The following is a 16,774-nucleotide window of genomic DNA, read 5'->3' as shown; positions in this document are numbered from 1 at the left end:
AAAATAAATCCAGATACAAGTTGCAATTTGCAAAAATGCAAAAATACAGACCCAAAACGCCAAATCTCCAAGCAGGAGAAACAGCATGGTCAGATCTCCTTCGAACCATCGACAGATGACCAGTCGTCTATGCAAGGACCTCCGGGACCTCCAGGACCTCCAGGACTGTGTTGTTTTGTTTTGTTTCTGGCCGGAGAGGAGAGACACTGGCATGGAGTGCCCATGATGCAATGACATACAACCCCCCTGGGATCTTGGAGATCATATCAGCATCGCCGTTATTGATACGGGGAAGACGTTTTAGTTAGCTGCTGTCTTTTTCATCCTTTCTGTCTCTTCGGGTGTTTCCTGATACATTGATGTGCTTCATGAAACCGGCGTCAACTCGTTAGCTGACTTGTTAACTGATAATTTTTATAGTTATGTTGCTGCAAAAAAAGAGAGAGAGGTTTGAAAAATATCAGCCTGCAAAATTTATATCATAACAATAACTGGACAATCTTATGCCTGTGCAGAGGCCTTCTTTGACCCGGCAACCAAGAATGCCCAAGCAGCGAGAAGCCGAGAGAAGCGTTCGTTGCCCAAGGCCGAGGCCGCTGGTAGTTTGGTAGTTAGTTAGTTAACGGTGAACTCCCAAGAAGTAACTAACGGGGCCAACTAGTTAGTTACCACTGGAAGCCCACGATGACCATGCAGATATATACAGCCAGCGCAGCCACGGCCGGCAGGCCGAGCAGGCGACAGTGACGCCATGATGGTGAGAAAGCAGCTGAAAGTGCCCGCTGCTTGCAAATAGTTACTACTGGCCAGCCAGCGTCGAGCTGTGAGGCGCTCCCCTAGACGATTACCGAGCAAACGAACAGGGCCGTGGGGGGGTATACTCGGCCAACTCGATCGATGACGGGCAGCTCTCCAGGTGTTTCTTCTCTTGCCTCTCGGCCCCCCAGCTGGTTTCATCAGCTTCACGGCCGATCTGATTCTGATTTACATGTATTTTTGGCAAGCTGGCCGGCTCAGGATATCTGTTGAAGAGGCAACAACTCCGAACGACCTTGTACGCCGGCCCCGAGGATGAAACCCGAGGGGAAGCAGATGGACAGGCAAAGCCGATTTCCTTGATCTAAGCCAACTAGACTTGTTTACCGGAGACTTCTTTTGCGCAAGACAATTCATTGCGAGCTAGACGAGGGCAAGGCTCGCGTAACTAACGGGCATCTGCACCAGGGAAGCATATATTGAAAGGCGAAAAGGAGCATGAATGCCATCGCCAGCCCCATTATTAACTCGCTGACTACGGAGTAACCGACTACTGGACGGGCTAAATGCACAATATCTCTAAAACAAACCAGGGATATTCCTTTGACAGTCGCCAGCGCATCGAGGGAAGGAAAAAAAATCCAACTCTCACGTGGCTCTCAGGTTTGAGCATACGAAAAAGCCGTCATGTGAAGAGGAGCAAGAAGGAGCAAGACGAGAGGCTGGAGAGGACGAGGTGGCCAAATGACTTCGGCTGCAATGACGATGGCGGATAACGAGCTGGACCGCTGCGTTTGCTCCTCGTTCTGCTCTCATATTCTCTTCAGGCTCACTTTTTCTCTCTCGGACGATAAGGCCGAGAGACGACGGTTCTTCAATGCAGGGAAAAGCAAAGAAAGGGGAAAAAAGCACACAGAGCAGCCTGAGCGCATGGCCAGTGTCAGCGGTGAACAGGAAAGAAATTGGAAAAAAAAAAAAAGAAGAAGAAGGGCAGCCATCAGAAAAATGTACGGACCGAGAGAGGCGAGTATCAGGGGTATCCTATCCTGCGTTCACGGCATCGGTGTGCTCAACTGGGCTCCTTTTCCCCTTGCTCCTCTGATGGGCCCGACTAAGCCACTACCTAAACAAGTGAACGGATGATAGATTACATGTGAGGATGCAACGGTTACCGGATGGAGATGGAGGCTCTCTATTTTTTAAACTACGGACAAAATAATGGTCACGCCAGAGATACAGAATACATGTTCACGGAATATGGCTGACAGAGGACAGATACTTACATTGTATTTGCCGGGCTTGGTATATATCCTGCAGCGCCGGTTGCATAGCTACGGTGCATCCATCACGCCATGTTGCTTGCCAGCATGATGATGATGATGGTGGTGGTGGTGCTCCTGGTGATGCTGCTGGTGCTGGTCGACATGACTGTGACCGTGGCATGGCATGACACGGCGCTGGAAAGGTCAGGCCTGCCAGCAGTGTAGCAAGCAAGCAAAAGGGTACCTATACGTGAGCACCCCTACGATCACGCCATATTCATGAACATCCACCTGCACACGACGGAGTTTGGGGGAGAAAGAGTGTTGATGATCCCTGTCCTATATTACATTGCCGGATAGTTAATATGTCGAGTGGTTGTGTGTTTCAAGAGGCCGATCACGCCGAGCACCGTGAAGAGGTAATAAGTCTGTAGTGATGGAGAAGAGAGGGTGGATACCTACAGTATCTGGTTGAATTAAGCATGCTTGGTCTCAGAGCGTTGTGTATGCAAAAATTGAACAGGGACTGTATATAAGTAAATTGTGGGTTAGTCCCGTGGTCATGCTCGCTCCAGGTGTACGGAGTATAAACAATGAAAACGGTAAATGTAAGGGATGGACTGTAATTAACAACTAGGATTAAGACAAACTACCCTTAGGCCTGGCTTGGGATCTCTTGGGGGGTATAAACTACATCAAGGTAAAAAAAAAGTACAGGAATAGGCAGCTAACACAACTAACATCTAGCGTACGGAGTACGAGAAGCAATTAAGTCAGAGGAAGCACAGCATGTGAGCACAACAAACTAGAGCAAGGAAATACCCTCTCCACAAACGGTGGAGGAGCCGGGCAAACTGAGAGTGAGGGCAGGTGCTGCGTGTGTGTTGCTCGAACAGTGCTTGCCGGCTTTGCGCCAGAGCAAAAACTAAACAACCCAAACTGCTCGAAGATCTAGACTGAACTAGCCCTGCAGCATGTGAGATATTAGGGTGTCCCCATTCACATAAATATTGAAATTCTTTTCTTCTTTCTTTCTTTGCTTTTCTTTTTTTTTTTTTTTTGTTCTTTTTGTTGTTGTCTTTTCCGAAAAAAAAAAAAAAAAAAGAGTGACGTAAATGTCACTGGAGAATTTGCTGTAAAGGTCTTCGCTGGACACTAGAAGAGAAAGAAGTAAAAGTAGTACCGTATAATGGATATAGGCGTGATCAAAGCAAGGCCAAGGTATTTGCGGTAAGAGGGTCAACTCTTCGGGGAATAAAATAAAAGGAAAAGAAGAAAAGAAATAAAGAGAGTAAAAGGGAGGCTGTAGAATGTAAGAAGGCAAGGAAAAGATAACGCCAGAGCCTGAACGGCCGGAAACTAGTTTGTGTCATCAACGCATGAAAGGAGAAGGGAAAAAACAAGCATAGACAAGGTGATATCCGTTAAGATGAGGGTTCTTGGTCACCTCCTTCAAGGTAGCCGTCGATAGTTTTTCGCCAATGTTGTGGTAGGCATACGCAGACGAGCTAGATGGAGTCGTTAGTAAATAGATTCAAAATAAGTAACACAAGAATGGAGCAAGGTTTAGACGAACTGGGAATGCTTTTATTTCTCCGGTAGTTGGTGAAGATGGAGGCCGTGCCTCTGACCCGTGAGAGACACCACTATCTCTGAGCGGACTGTGTTTATGCTTCGAGTCATAGTCCTCTGCTTTCTCGTTGACTCGGACACCTGTTGCCCAGCCGTCGTCCCATATACCAACGACTTTCAGCATGTCACCTCTGTCTAGTTCAAACTCATCAGGAGCTCGAGGTTGATATGCCCAGAGAACAGATACTCTGTCATTTGGATGGATGTCGTCCTGTGAATAATAGTCGCGGAAATAAGGGAGCTGCTCTGACTGGCCGCTGGCAACGCCTTCGGGAGAAGAGAACTGGGCACCGCTGCCAGACTTGGGAGATAACGTGTCACCATCGCCAGCGAGGGCAGACGCGCTAGAAAGTGAGCCGTTTCTTCTTCCTGTGACGGGTGGAATACGCCTCGACTTGCCACCAGAAGGGCTGTCGCCAAATACATCGGAATCCGAATCGTGGTATGCGTGACGTGATGGTGGGTTACTACCACCTTGAAGTGCTGACATTCGCGCAACACGGCCTCCGGGGATGGGTTCATATCCTTTCTGCTGCTTGTTAGTTGAGTTGCCGCCAGCGGGATATGATGGAGCCGTTGCCATGGTCCGGGGAGGCGTAGGTTGGTTGAAAATGCTTTCAGCAGATTCATTCCGTTTCCGTCTTCTCCAAAGGAGGAATAGAACCGCCAGACCGATTAAAAATGCACATCCCAATACTGTTCCAACGGCAATTCCGGCAATCTGTCCACCAGTCAGACCTCCGCCGCCTGGTTTGTCAGTGTGCGTAGGAGAGGGTGTCGAAGTTGGATGCGGAAATAGAGGTGGCAGTGATGAGATTTCTGGAAGTTTGATGTTCTTGCAACGCTGCTCCGCATTGGCAGCGTAGCAGCACGTATCAGTGCCATTGATTGAAGTCTGCGAGCAGAAACCACACAGGCCGAGCAGATTTTCTCCAAACCCGCATTCGTTTGGCTCGTTATCGGTGCCAGGAATGCACTGCCCGGATAACGAATTAGCTGGAATGGCGCAAACCGTGAAGTCTGCCCTTATTTCGTCCATGTGATTGCGTTTAGGGGACCGACATAGATCCTGGTTGACTGTAATTATTTCTTCACTGGTTGCAAACATTGCCTAACAGTGACGTGAATTAGCAATGTTTACTGTCGGATTGAAGAAGGGAGAACAACTTACACAACTCTCCGCACAAAGTGGTCTGGAGCTTCGTTCAGACAGACGACACGGCTCTTTTGAATTTTGTATTATTCCATTACATATTACGCTGGTCGTATATTGAGCATAGAGAGAAGATGTGTTCTTAAGGTTCAAACCTTCGCATCCGAGTATGTCCTGGTACCTGTCAAGGCGAAACATGATCAGTCACTTGGATATGGTAGTAAGAGGCACGCAGGAAGATTTAAAAAAAATCAACAAAACAAAAAGAAAACGAAAAAAAAAAAAAAAAAAAAAACGATCAAGGACATACTTCATTTTGACATATTCATTGCGAACGAAAGAGCCGAGTTTCTCATCGAAATCGTTGAGGTTGGAGACATATCGTAGAAAAGGGCTATCCATCAAAATAGATTTGTCAATCCCTGATTCTTTTCAAGCAGAGTAACAGAGTAACCGAGGAACACGTACTATTGACCGACCAAGCGGTCATTGACAGAGATAGAAGCAGAACTGAAGGCGGGGCATTGCTTCGATCCCCTGAGCGAGATACAGTCCGTCGACATGCCGAAAGTGTCTTATCTGGTTTGGTGCGGGTCCTTCTGTGAGCTGCTGACTGAAGACGTTTTTCCTGGGGCCAAAGTCACAGTCACAGCAAGAAGACAACCAAGAACGGGGTAGCGGCAGTTATCATCGACATGAAGACGGAATGCGTAAGTTCCTTTGAGTTCAGGAAGAGCTTTTCTTGGGGGCGAGGATGTGCCCTGGAGCTTAATGAATGACAGAACAAGACCGACGTGTTGCTGGTTGACGTGGTGTGTTGTTGGAGTGTTTCTCTTAGTAATTCGACGTTCTGGGTGGTGAACAAAAGGGGCCCTTTCGCGACAAGCCCTTCGACAGAAAACGAACGAGTGGACAGGCAAGTCTGCCGGCGAACAGGGCGTAACGAGAGACGAAGAACCGAACGATTGACCGTGGATGCGGTGTCGCAGCTGGAGTTGAAGTTGAAGAAAAGAGGAGGAGGACGAGAAGGGTCGACGCTTCGGGCGACGGGGCCCAAAGCGGTAAAGCGCAGTGGTATCCGAGGTGTATGGCGTAAGTTACTTTAGCGCAACAAGCTGTGATTGGCTGGTGATGAGGTCGCAGCCAATGAGAAATCGGTATTTGTGCCCGCTCTACGCCCTCTCGGGACATCCCGTCACGCCCCTGAAAGTCTCTGCAGGGCTTTGATACACAAAAAATACCATTATGTAATACAGATATCGATGTTAGCTATAGGGGGAGCTGTAAGACCGTACGGAGTAGCACTGGAGGAGATGCACATAGATGCTGCATGATGGGCAACAGATGGCAGCGATACGGGGATGGGATAGACAGACGCTGGCGGCCGCCAAGCGAAGGTATTGGAGAAGCGGAAAGGATGGGCGGCGGCCAGAGCTGGTTTTGACACTTTGACAGAGCGAGGCAAAGCCTTGATATTATTAGAGTACACGCTACTGGAGAGTGGCTTCCACGTGATATATGCTGATTAAGCAGAAACGTCACTGAACGAGGCGCAAGGAAGGGGAAGAAGCAACATCGCCAGGCAGCCACTTCAGCTTGATCTGTTACAAAAAGGACCACGGAGCAGCAGCAGAAGAAAAGGAAGAACGGCTGCGACACCAGATCGACTCTGTTTCATTTTCCACCATGTGCTCGCCAGACGCCTTCCTGGCCATTCTGGCCGTCCTCTTCCCGCCCATCGCAGGTACGCTAACCCGTTCGCTCCCGCGCCCCTCTCAGGTGGTATATGGCATGATACTAACGGTTTCGGCTTGTTTAAACCTGTAGTCTGGATTAAGGTCGGCGTCTGCTCTGCTGATTCTCTTATCAACATCGCCCTTTGCTGCCTGGGGTACGTCCCAGGTCTGCTTCATGCATGGTACATCATTCTCAAGTACCCAGAGGCAGACGACGAGTACCCAGATGGATACAGACCCATCGTCGGACATGGACAGCGTGGAGACGCTGAGGCGGGCCGAGTCACATACTACTACATCGCCCATGAGCAGGCTCACCCTAACCAGTACCAGCAGCAGCAACAACAACAGCAGCAGCGCTCGTATGGCACCAACGTAAACCCCGAATCAAGGCCTGTTCCTCCACCCCCAGTTCCTCAGAAACCACATCAGACCAGTGGCGTGCCAGATCAGGGAAGCAGTAGTAGGCCTGAGGGTGAGCAGAGAGCTCCACCAACCTACGCTGAAGCTGTCAAGGGAGACAACAAAATCCAATCTTAAATCGACCTAACCCACCAACCGACTTTTAACGACATTTCGATATCCATAATGATGATACCACTTCAAATGCTACTCGTAATCCCCCAGAGGAATAGGTAGCCTGTACTTTCTAATCTCGATTTCGTTCTCGCTCGCCCCCCACTTACCCCTTTTCCACCCATGTGTTTGGTATGCAGTTTCAGTATTTCGATACCTACACGGCCTGCACTCTCATTACCAGATGCTAAGGCTGATCCAAGCTCTGGTTGACACGGGAAGGCGTTCGTGTTATGCTGTTGGTGAATCTTAGGGTTTACACTTATTTTGTTTTGGTGTCCTTTTGCTTGTCTTAAAACTCCTTGATAGAGCAACGAGGACGGCTTTTATAATATGAAACTCTCTTAGCTTTTCATGATACTACTTGCTCAAAATATATGGAAATACATAGTAGTAGTGGCAGTACTACTAGTAGAGTCGAGAATCTTCATCCAACCTTCATCTGGCTATTATTCATTTTATGCTGTCCTGAAACAATACATGCAGGATTGGAAACAACAATGTTTACATTCTGGCAACAGTCCGCAGTCGACAGAAGCAAGATGACCGGATCGGCACATCCGCCAAGGCAACCGCGGTAGCAAGCTGTTGTGCAACCTTTGCCGCTTCATCTGTCTTTCCTAGAGCTTCCAGGCATTCGTGATACCCATGTAATGCCCAGACATTATTTGGATGTTGCAGTGCTCGAGGCACGGTGTTATCAAGGCCCAGATCTGCACGATACGCTGCGGCCGCCTCCTGAACATAGCCCCGTTCAAGCAAAAGAGCACCGTATGCATGTCGAACCGGTTGCATCCAACCCCATGGCTCATCATAGTGCAGAGAATCATAGAGCTTGATGGAATGGCGTAGGTGTTCAAATGCAGTATCGTAGTGTCCGAGGCGGTATTCTAGCTCGCCGTCTAGCATTGCAGAGGCAATGGCCAGGATGTCAGCGCAGCTATTATTGAATACCGTGCGAGTGGGCAGCACTCGTTTTACTGCGCCGCGGAAAGCTTCACGAGCCTCTCGTGCCAGTTCAATTCTTCCAGTTGCGGCATATGCCACTCCCTTTCCATACAGCCTCATTGCCGTAGTCACGCAGTATAAGTACTGGTCTTCTGGTAGCTCAAGAGCGAGGACCTCATCCCACATTCCAAAGCGGATCAAGACGTGTACCCGCATAGCAACGAAGGACTCCAGAAGATTTGCCATCTCGGTAGATTCCCGTATTAGCTGGTCAGGTATAGTTGCCTCCATCTCCTTAACAGTATCGACCGCAATTTTTGATTGCCCTGAAAACATGGCTGCATACACCTTAAAGTGGTAGTTGTGGCATCTATAGAGGGTGTAGAAATTCATCTTTCCATGTTGAGCAACGTACTTCTCATCGGCAATAACCGCATCCGAGTTTGATATGACTGCACCTTGGTAATCACCGCACAGGATATCAATATGAGATGGCATATGGTTCAAATGTCCAGAGTCAGGAACGAGCCCTCTTAACCGGTTAGCTGCCGGTAATGCCGATTCTGGTGAAGTAGACATCTCTAGGAGATGGATGTAAAGGTGAAGAAGCCCAGGGTGAGAAAGCCCTCCTTCTTGTGCCAAGGCACGGTCGAGGATATCTTTGGCTTCTAGAGTGTGCGCTCCCTTTGCTGGATTCCCAGTCACCAAGTCCCACAGTTTCCATGGAGTCAGATTCATCAATGCATCCACGTAGAGCATCGCAACGTCCAGGTCGTCGGGAAATGCTCGGTATACCAACTTCATCGCATCAGCATATCCTTTGTTCCATACCGCACAGTCTTCTACGGGATGGTCTTGGGGATATCGATGTATCAAAGCCTTGGTTAAGGCCTTCTCAACTGCCGATACACTTGGCGCCTGTGCCTTCTCTCCTGCCTTTCTAGCAGCATCATGGGTTTTGGTCACCACATATCCCAGCTGTTCAGCATTGAAAAATGCCCACGGCATGTTATAGTTGGGCCCAGAAGCGTACGCAAGTCCCCAGTGCGCCATGGCACAGTCAGGGTCTTCGTCGATGGCTCGTTGGAAGCACGCTGCTGCTTCGTCATGGTTAAAAGCAAAGCTCCATATCAGCCCACGGTCAAACCACGTCTGAGCACCCTGGCTGCTCGTGCTAATGGGACGGTGATATGCCCCGAGATTATAGTATCCGTCTTGCAGGCCGGCAGCAGCGCCCAACTGCTTCTTTTCGTCTGCCATGCTCCAACGGGTCTGCTAACCGTGTTAATCGTGCGGTGGTAGGGCTGTGCTAAAGAGTAGGCCTTCAGCATCTAAATGTATTAAAGGTCTCTCAGACGGTATGTACTCGACGGCAATATGGCTATATGTCTTCCCCGCTGAGAAGCCATCTCGTTCGTCGTGAGAAAACGCCCTGTTGCCCTCAGGCATGGGTCTCTTTCCCATATCTAACCTTGGCCCCGGGCAACTACTAGTTACAGTCACGTGGAAGGAGAAATGCTGGGGTAGTTAACTTCGTTAGTTGAAGCAATTGAACGAAAGGAACAGCCAGCTGTATTTTTCTATCCACGGCTAACTAGAAGCTTCTTTTTCAGCAGGCCTTGTTTATGGTTTTTGAAAGGAAGCAGTGAGACGGTGAGACGGGGGGAAATAGATGGGGAATGCAATTCTCCTTGACTAGTTAGCTAGTTAGGTAGCGCCAGCTTCCACTTCGACTTTGGCTTCGGGTTCAGGTTCAATTTCTGCCTCAAGTTCAGGTTCGCCTTCAGGTTCAGGCTCAAGCTCAGGCTCAGGCTCAGGCTCAGGCTTAGGCTCAGGTTCGGGTCGAGCTTCGGCGTCGGGTTCGGCTTCGGCGTCGGCGTCAGCGTCAGCGTTATTATCAGGGGTCTTGTCCTTCTCCTTCAACTGTGCAGCCGCCTCTTCTTCGGTCAAGAACCTGTATCCCCCGTCTGCATTCTCATCTTCTTCCACCCCAAAGAGTGTCAAAATATCGGCAAGGGTATCCCTATAGCTGTGTTAGAATTTCCATTTCGAAGATATAGAGAAGCACCAATGACTAGCCTTTGCGCGAGGACGGTTGACCCCATAGCCTTTCTTATATGTTCAGATTTCCGACTCTGAATAAGTTGGAGGCGGTCATCGATCGTGTTCTCGACACATATACGAACGATCTCTACGTCATTCTTTTGGCCTATGCGGAATAGGCGGCAAAATGCCTAACATATTTAGGAGATTTCGAATCAATTAGCGCAAGATGGGTGTTGCTTACTTGTTGCTCAATTGCTTCGTTCCACCATAAATCAACGAGGATACATTTGCTAGCCATAGTCAGGTCGAGGCCCACACCCCCTGCTTTCAGCGAGGAGATCAAGATGCTAACGTTCTCCTCGCGGAACCGTTTGATGTTTGCATGTCTAGTTTTATGGTGCAGTTTCCCACAAAGCTGTCGAGGCAACAGTGAGCACACTGATACAAGACATAAAAAGCCAGTTAGAACATCCATACCGTGGTGTATCTCCAACCTTCAGCCTCGCACGCCGAGGCTATGGCACTAATCATTCCCAGAAACTGTGTGAATATTGTGATTTTAATATCTGGTGACTCCTTGAGCCACTTAGAAATGAACATTTTCACAGCCCTTAGCTTCGCGCTAAGTACCGTCTCGCTCATAGTTCGAGTTCCCATATCCTGTTCAAATTCGTCGATGCATCTAGACTTCGAACCTCTCTCCCTCCGCATTGCCTTACTACGGCAGAATTTCTGGAGATCAAGGCATGGTTCATAGGATACAGTCAAACCACAACGGCACGTAATTTTGTCTCCAACTCGTGGTAAGTTTGGTGTGCAATTGAAACAACAAAGGTGCATACATGATAATATAAAAACTGATTCTTGTCTCTGGTTGCATTCAATGCAATCCATGATGTTTGCGGCCTGTTTTGAGCCGCCCATCACGGATTCAAACAATGTTGAGATTCCGGCATCCGATCCTTCTTTTCCCGAGCGATCTAGAGGCTTCGGTGGGTTCGCGAACCACGACGCCTGAAGTGAATTGAACACCTCACTATCTTCAATATCAGAGCTCTGTTTTATTTCAGGCTCAATTTCTTGCATAAATTGAGGAGTCAATATCTGCCTTATTGCATCTTGTGGTAATAGCAGATGGGAAGTAAACATTCGCAGGTAAAGCAGAAGGGTGAGATAGTTGTCAATTCCGTCAATGGTGCGCATGGTGTCTATGCAGAGTTAGATTTCCTACTAACCATATGAAAAGTAGAAATGGGTCATGGCTAACTAAGATGTTCATCTAAGAAGCTCCCAATAATTTTTTGGTATAGAGCTCTCTCCACAATGGAAAATTTAACAACTATTGTGTTTTCATCAATGTCGGGAAGCTTGAGGATAGGACGCCCAAATAGAGTTTCTGCGTGAGTTCGGCGCAACATATATGCACGAAGACAATTGGCAAGCCTATGATGATCAGGATCATACTATAGCAAAATCAATTAGCCATAAGGGTATGACATAAAATATGATGAGACCCATACATTCACAATTTTGTCAAGGAATGTGTAATAATTTTCTAGTGCTGGGACCTTCAAGAAATTGAAATAGGAGTAGAATTCCGTGACATCACTGGCACAAAGATAGGGAATTATCTCGTGTTAGCTGATGGAAAATATTTCAATTGGAACAGCGCCTTTACTTGTGAATAGGAGTGCCGGTTATCACCCAACGGAATTTTGCAGTCAGAAGTCTGACTGCCTGGCTAGCTTTGGAATTATAGTTTTTAATCTCGTGTGCCTCTATTGACTGTTAGTCTGACTCCCTGCAGGGCGTTTTAAGGAGGTTTACCTACCGTCCAGATAGATGCGCCGAAACTTGAAATTATGTAGGAAACCGCAGTTCTTTGATTTCCATTTTCTTTCGTCGTCCTTTTCAGTAAATTCGGGGACCGGAAATTGACAAGAAGCTCTTATTTCAGAGTAAGTTGTGATTCTACCAACATTCAGTATTACTAGACTGCTCTTTAAAAAAAAAGCTCGCTGCATAAGAAACTTACATAACCCCCATTCCTTGGGTTCCCCCCGACTCAATGGCAAGTTGTAAATCTAGCTTCTGAGCTCCGTGGTAAACAAAGATATACCCCAGTACACCTTTGTTAATGTGTTTTAGTAACTCGCTTTTCCTGTGTTGCTTGTAAGTAAAGTGTCTGGCGGAGCTTTAATATTAGGAATCTAGTGTACCAATGCTCAATCAAATGCGTTGGCGCAACTATCAATGTAATTGTCGGTTCTTTTCTGTCTCCGGTTGCCTTTCCATCCACCATGTTTGCTATTGAGAAAAGTTAATGCGTATGTATTGAGAAAGGAAATGTCATCAAGACTAACCGATTGCCTGTATTGTTTTACCAAAGCCCATCTCGTCACATAGGAAGCCGCCCTTGGGGGCCGCAGATGAGTTTTCACGGTCACGCTATGTTAGTTAGTATGTATGTTGCAGTATGATATGACGGAGAAACTACCATGAATCCAACCCCAAGAAGCTTTGATAATGTTAGCTAAGTTAATAACTATTGGACGTCGGGTTTTGGGGTATACCTGATAATGGAATAGACTTGTCATCATGTCACGATGCTTCCAGCCACCTTCATGGTCAGCCCGAGGAGGTATCGTGAACTTTACTATCGAGCCCATAATGGCCTTTTTATGTTGGGACATGCTTTGCATATCAGCATCATCGTCTGTTGGAATACTGGCCATGATTTCTTTCATTGCCTCCTTTTTATTTCCTGACGTGAACTTTGGTATTGCCTTCTTCTTGGTATTCCGCTTTGCATTCTCAATAATATTGGAAGTAAATAAGCTGTCAAAGTTGAGACTCGTAGGCCCTCTGTTTGTAGAATTTTTCTTGAACTTGATAGACCCATTTGAATTGCGTCCTCGGGTATTATTGCGCTTTGGTCACCATTAGATTTGTCAAAATCATGAAAAGTGCGTTATAATTGATATTAAAATTACCTTCTTAGTCACCTTAGCTTTGCTATTGGTTTTACTTGCTTTCCTTGGTGCTCCATTTTGACGAGACCGGTTCGTTGGTTTAGTCGACTCTTTCGACTTTTGAGTGCGTTCCCACACAAACACTGGTATACTCTCCTCGTTACTCAGAGAGGTACACCGATGTAATTCTTCCGTAGGAGCTGCATTACTTTCGGGATAAAAGAGGTCAAAATCGTTTTCTTTACCAGGTTTCTGGTTCTCGCCCTCTTGGGCCTTCGAAATTCTGACATCCCCGGTCTCATTACCATCGATACAACCATGTTGTGTATTGCGCTCTTGTTCAATTAATGCTTCCCGCAGTTGTGCTCTCGAAATCCGCAAGCATTCTTTTGCTTTTGCCTTCTTGAACCGAATTTGAGCTTCTAGACTGGGGTTCTTTTCTGCTTCAAATGCTGCCTTGGCCTCCTCGAACCTATTTTTTCTTTATTTTCTTGAGCAAATCACAATATTTGTTAATACGGTAAAACCATGGTTATACTTACTCCGAATATTCTTCTACTTCGCTACTGTCCAATTCCTTTTCTAGCTCTACCCACATCATGTCGGAAAACTGAGGGGGAGGTATATCGCCAGAGCAGTTTTTGGGACCTTCACCTCCTTCTCCATTTTCTGAATTGCTATATTTTGCAACAGAATCGTTAGATGTCCGCGTAAGAGACAAGACTTCCGAGTCCATGATATCCAATGGCTTTGAGATAGGAGATATGTTTTCCATCACTTGATTTCCTCCGGCTGCAAATGAAGCATCGGACTGGAAGAGAGGAGCCAAGAACTCAAAGTCTTCATTAAAGACAATGTCCTCGTTATAGACATTGTTTTCAGGAGCGTTAATATCCATGGCTGGGAAACGTTGAAAGCGGGGCCCTAAAGAGTGACTCGGAGTAGATGTGTAGTTATTCTCTCGGGGAGATAAGGGAGCAGAGGTCAATGGGCAATAGGGTATAGTCTGAGAAGGCGAAAGTGACCATAAGATAGAGGCAATTGTAACCTCCAAGCGATGTATAAAAGGCCCACTAGATGGAAAAATTGGGAGTGAGGAAAGAAAATCGAGGTTGGTTGATTGAGGTGAATAAATGCTGACGTGTTCGAAGAAACAGAAGTGAGGCAAGTTATGAAAAGGAGAGAAATTAATCGAGAAATTTCAGTTTGAAAAGTATCTTCAGTGCCAATCTTCACAGTATTAATGTGAGAGATCAGTAAGATAATAGTAAATTGAATCGCAAATAGCCTTGCACAAGGCTTCGCGATTAGCGGGATAGGTCACAGGAAATATGTAATTATAGCTACCCAGAAAGCCGATAAAGGCTAACTTATTGGGTATTCAATATGGTAGTGAGGAAGGTATCAGTGTCCTATAAGCGAGATTGCCAGGTGTTTGTGATGGCTTGATAACAAGTTAAATTAGTTGAATTTATGTTAGCCTTCGAGAGCAGCTGTGTGATAATTATGAGGTAAGAAGAAGAAGCAGAAGAAGAAGAAAATAAGAGAAAGGGTGGAAGAACGCCCTTTTATACTTTTTTAGCCATTAGCTAGCCAGGCACTAAATGGTGAGATACCGCAGATATCGAGCTCTTTCATCAAAGGGGTGGCAGAAAATTCCAGTTGAAACTGGTATCTGAAGGTTTAAACGGCGGTATCTAATACCTAATAATATATAGCAGAGGGTATCTGGCAGCTTGCCTTAAGCTAACCATTTGGAATGGATGCCGTGAGAAATAGCTCATTATCTCTATAATCTGCAAAATATCATCGTAGAACGTTGATGTGTTGTGATATCTTGCGTCCCCATGAACTAATGACTGGGATATATGAAGCAATATACTTGTTCAGGAAGATTTGAACGTAGACTTAAGCTTATTTTACACGTGACCCAGCTGGGAACAACCTTAAAAAGGCTTAACTCGCAATTTATAACTACCAATCAGATATGCAATTTGAGATCCAAGTGGGTCTTTGTGTGTCATCAAGTTCCTGTTCGATGTGAGCGACGAAGGCCGATTTTATCAATGATCCAAGGAGTCCTTATACCCCAAACCTCAGTTAAGGGCAAATTTTCATTAGGGCGGTATTAAAATCAGATGTTGAATTATCATTTTTTTCACTTCTTTCCATTCGACTCTGAAAAATGTTCCCCATAACTGTGATACATCGTCTTCTAACGAAGGCTATCCGACCATTATTGATACATTCCCTAGGTTCGCCCAACTAATTATGAAAGACTTCTCAAGATGGCTATTAACGGAGGTGGTAATCCCAAAAATATTAGAGTTATAACAGCCAAAAATAAAGCGAAGCCCAGCAAACTCATATCTAGAGTTAACGTATACTGTTCATATCTAATAGTGCATTAGGGCCATTTAATAGCTAATTTGGGCCCTTTCGATCTTTCTCCCACCTAGGCCCCTAATGTCCATTTCATAAAACCGATCTAGGCTGTGTATCATGTAAGAGTAATAGACCTTTTCGGATTCTTTAGACTATTTGGTAGTAGTGCTGTGGATTTGAAGACTTAAAGCACTTTAAAATTGTTGTCATATTTGCATAGCTCATGGTAACTAGAGGTTGGTATAGGCTGGAAGTGGTTAGAAAGAATAAAGAGTGAAATGCTGGATATTCTTTCTAGTTGATTATTAGGGGGACTTTGATGTTCTAAGTCACACTAAAAGTAGTACTGTTATGCGTTAGGTATCTGGGATATTAGGGCACTTGGAACAGTGGATATAACCCACCAGAGTATTTGGGCAGGAATTCGAATTGTTATCATCGAAAATGCCCTCTCCCTAATTGCTCCGATTATTTACCCGTAAATGATTGGCTTGAAGAATTTAAGGGCTCAAGCCTCTTAAGGTTTTAATGCATCACATACACAATTACCTTCACGGGTTGGATCACTTAAGTATACGGATATCTTCCACAAATTAGTTCGCCAATTGGTGTTCGTTGAGCCTCGATATTTTGCTTCTAAGCTCTGCGAAAATGGAGTCTGAGCACAGAACAATAAGTTTTTTTAAGGCAAGAGAGTGAGAGTGTAACCGCCATGACTGTCCTGACGATATTGAGGGAAAGAAAATTTGAAATAGCTAGTTAATGGTAGCTTGTTTAAGTAGTCGCCTAACAAGAAGATGATGTGATACAAGTACTGAGCGGAAAACGGATGCTGCTCTTAATTTTGCCCTGTTAGCCAGAGAGCCAGAGCGAGTGCAGCCGATGATTCATAATTTGCCATAACACGACCGTGGCCGGAAATTATGCAGAGTCCCCCAGCTGCAGGGTGTTTCTTGCTAGGGCTGGGGATGAAATGATCTCATCGAGCATGAGCAAGGAGGACAGCTAAACTATTTTCCAACCAGAAGCTTATCCTGCGCAGCGAAAAAGCACGCGCGCTAAACCACATACGGGCTCGAGCGCCGGCCAAACAACCAATCAGCGCCGCGCAAGTGCTCGCTGACGTTCCGAGTCTCGTCCGAAAGCAGCTAGCGTGAGCCATCCAGCCAATCGGTAAGAGCTTACTCACGGCACTAAACCGTATCCGGCTAGCGCTGCGGCTCCGCTGTACAAAGCAGAAAGACGTCCTTTTAAGGTGTTTCCTCACCGCCTCTTGGCCAGCCCGCGGGTCTTCCAACTTGGCTCAAA

At 46.4% G+C, this 16,774-nt stretch overlaps 5 protein-coding genes across 5 annotated transcripts; 1 reads left to right on the top strand and 4 right to left on the bottom strand.

Annotated features, from left to right (window-relative positions):
• Positions 1–3,552: 3,552 nt before the first annotated feature.
• On the bottom strand, positions 3,553–4,758 carry ARB_03912 (uncharacterized protein; the record flags this gene model as incomplete). Its single annotated transcript, XM_003009940.1, has 1 exon — positions 3,553–4,758. One exon carries the CDS (start codon positions 4,756–4,758, stop codon positions 3,553–3,555), a length of 1,206 nt encoding a protein of 401 aa, XP_003009986.1.
• Positions 4,759–6,136: 1,378 nt separating this feature from the next.
• ARB_03911 (uncharacterized protein) lies at positions 6,137–7,079 on the top strand (the record flags this gene model as incomplete). Its single annotated transcript, XM_003009939.1, has 3 exons — positions 6,137–6,200; positions 6,386–6,547; positions 6,631–7,079. The coding sequence occupies 3 exons, from the start codon at positions 6,137–6,139 to the stop codon at positions 7,077–7,079; spliced, it is 675 nt and encodes a 224-aa protein (XP_003009985.1).
• A 540-nt stretch (positions 7,080–7,619) lies between these two features.
• Positions 7,620–9,323, bottom strand: ARB_03910 (TPR domain protein; the record flags this gene model as incomplete). The annotated part of the gene is made up of 1 exon (XM_003009938.1): positions 7,620–9,323. One exon carries the CDS (start codon positions 9,321–9,323, stop codon positions 7,620–7,622), a length of 1,704 nt encoding a protein of 567 aa, XP_003009984.1.
• Positions 9,324–9,770: 447 nt separating this feature from the next.
• On the bottom strand, positions 9,771–11,312 carry ARB_03909 (SNF2 family helicase, putative; the record flags this gene model as incomplete). Its single annotated transcript, XM_003009937.1, has 4 exons — positions 9,771–10,086; positions 10,143–10,198; positions 10,351–10,524; positions 10,587–11,312. The coding sequence occupies 4 exons, from the start codon at positions 11,310–11,312 to the stop codon at positions 9,771–9,773; spliced, it is 1,272 nt and encodes a 423-aa protein (XP_003009983.1).
• Positions 11,313–12,562: 1,250 nt separating this feature from the next.
• Positions 12,563–13,979, bottom strand: ARB_03908 (uncharacterized protein; the record flags this gene model as incomplete). The annotated part of the gene is made up of 3 exons (XM_003009936.1): positions 12,563–12,997; positions 13,103–13,553; positions 13,624–13,979. 3 exons carry the CDS (start codon positions 13,977–13,979, stop codon positions 12,563–12,565), a joined length of 1,242 nt encoding a protein of 413 aa, XP_003009982.1.
• Between the last annotated feature and the right edge of the window lie 2,795 nt (positions 13,980–16,774).

The sequence above is a fragment of the Trichophyton benhamiae genome (assembly GCF_000151125.1).
Source record: "Trichophyton benhamiae CBS 112371 chromosome Unknown contig00346.0, whole genome shotgun sequence".
NCBI lineage: Eukaryota > Fungi > Ascomycota > Eurotiomycetes > Onygenales > Arthrodermataceae > Trichophyton > Trichophyton benhamiae.
The sequence above is the reverse complement of the archived record's forward strand: the minus strand, read 5'-3'. Positions and strand labels throughout refer to the sequence as shown.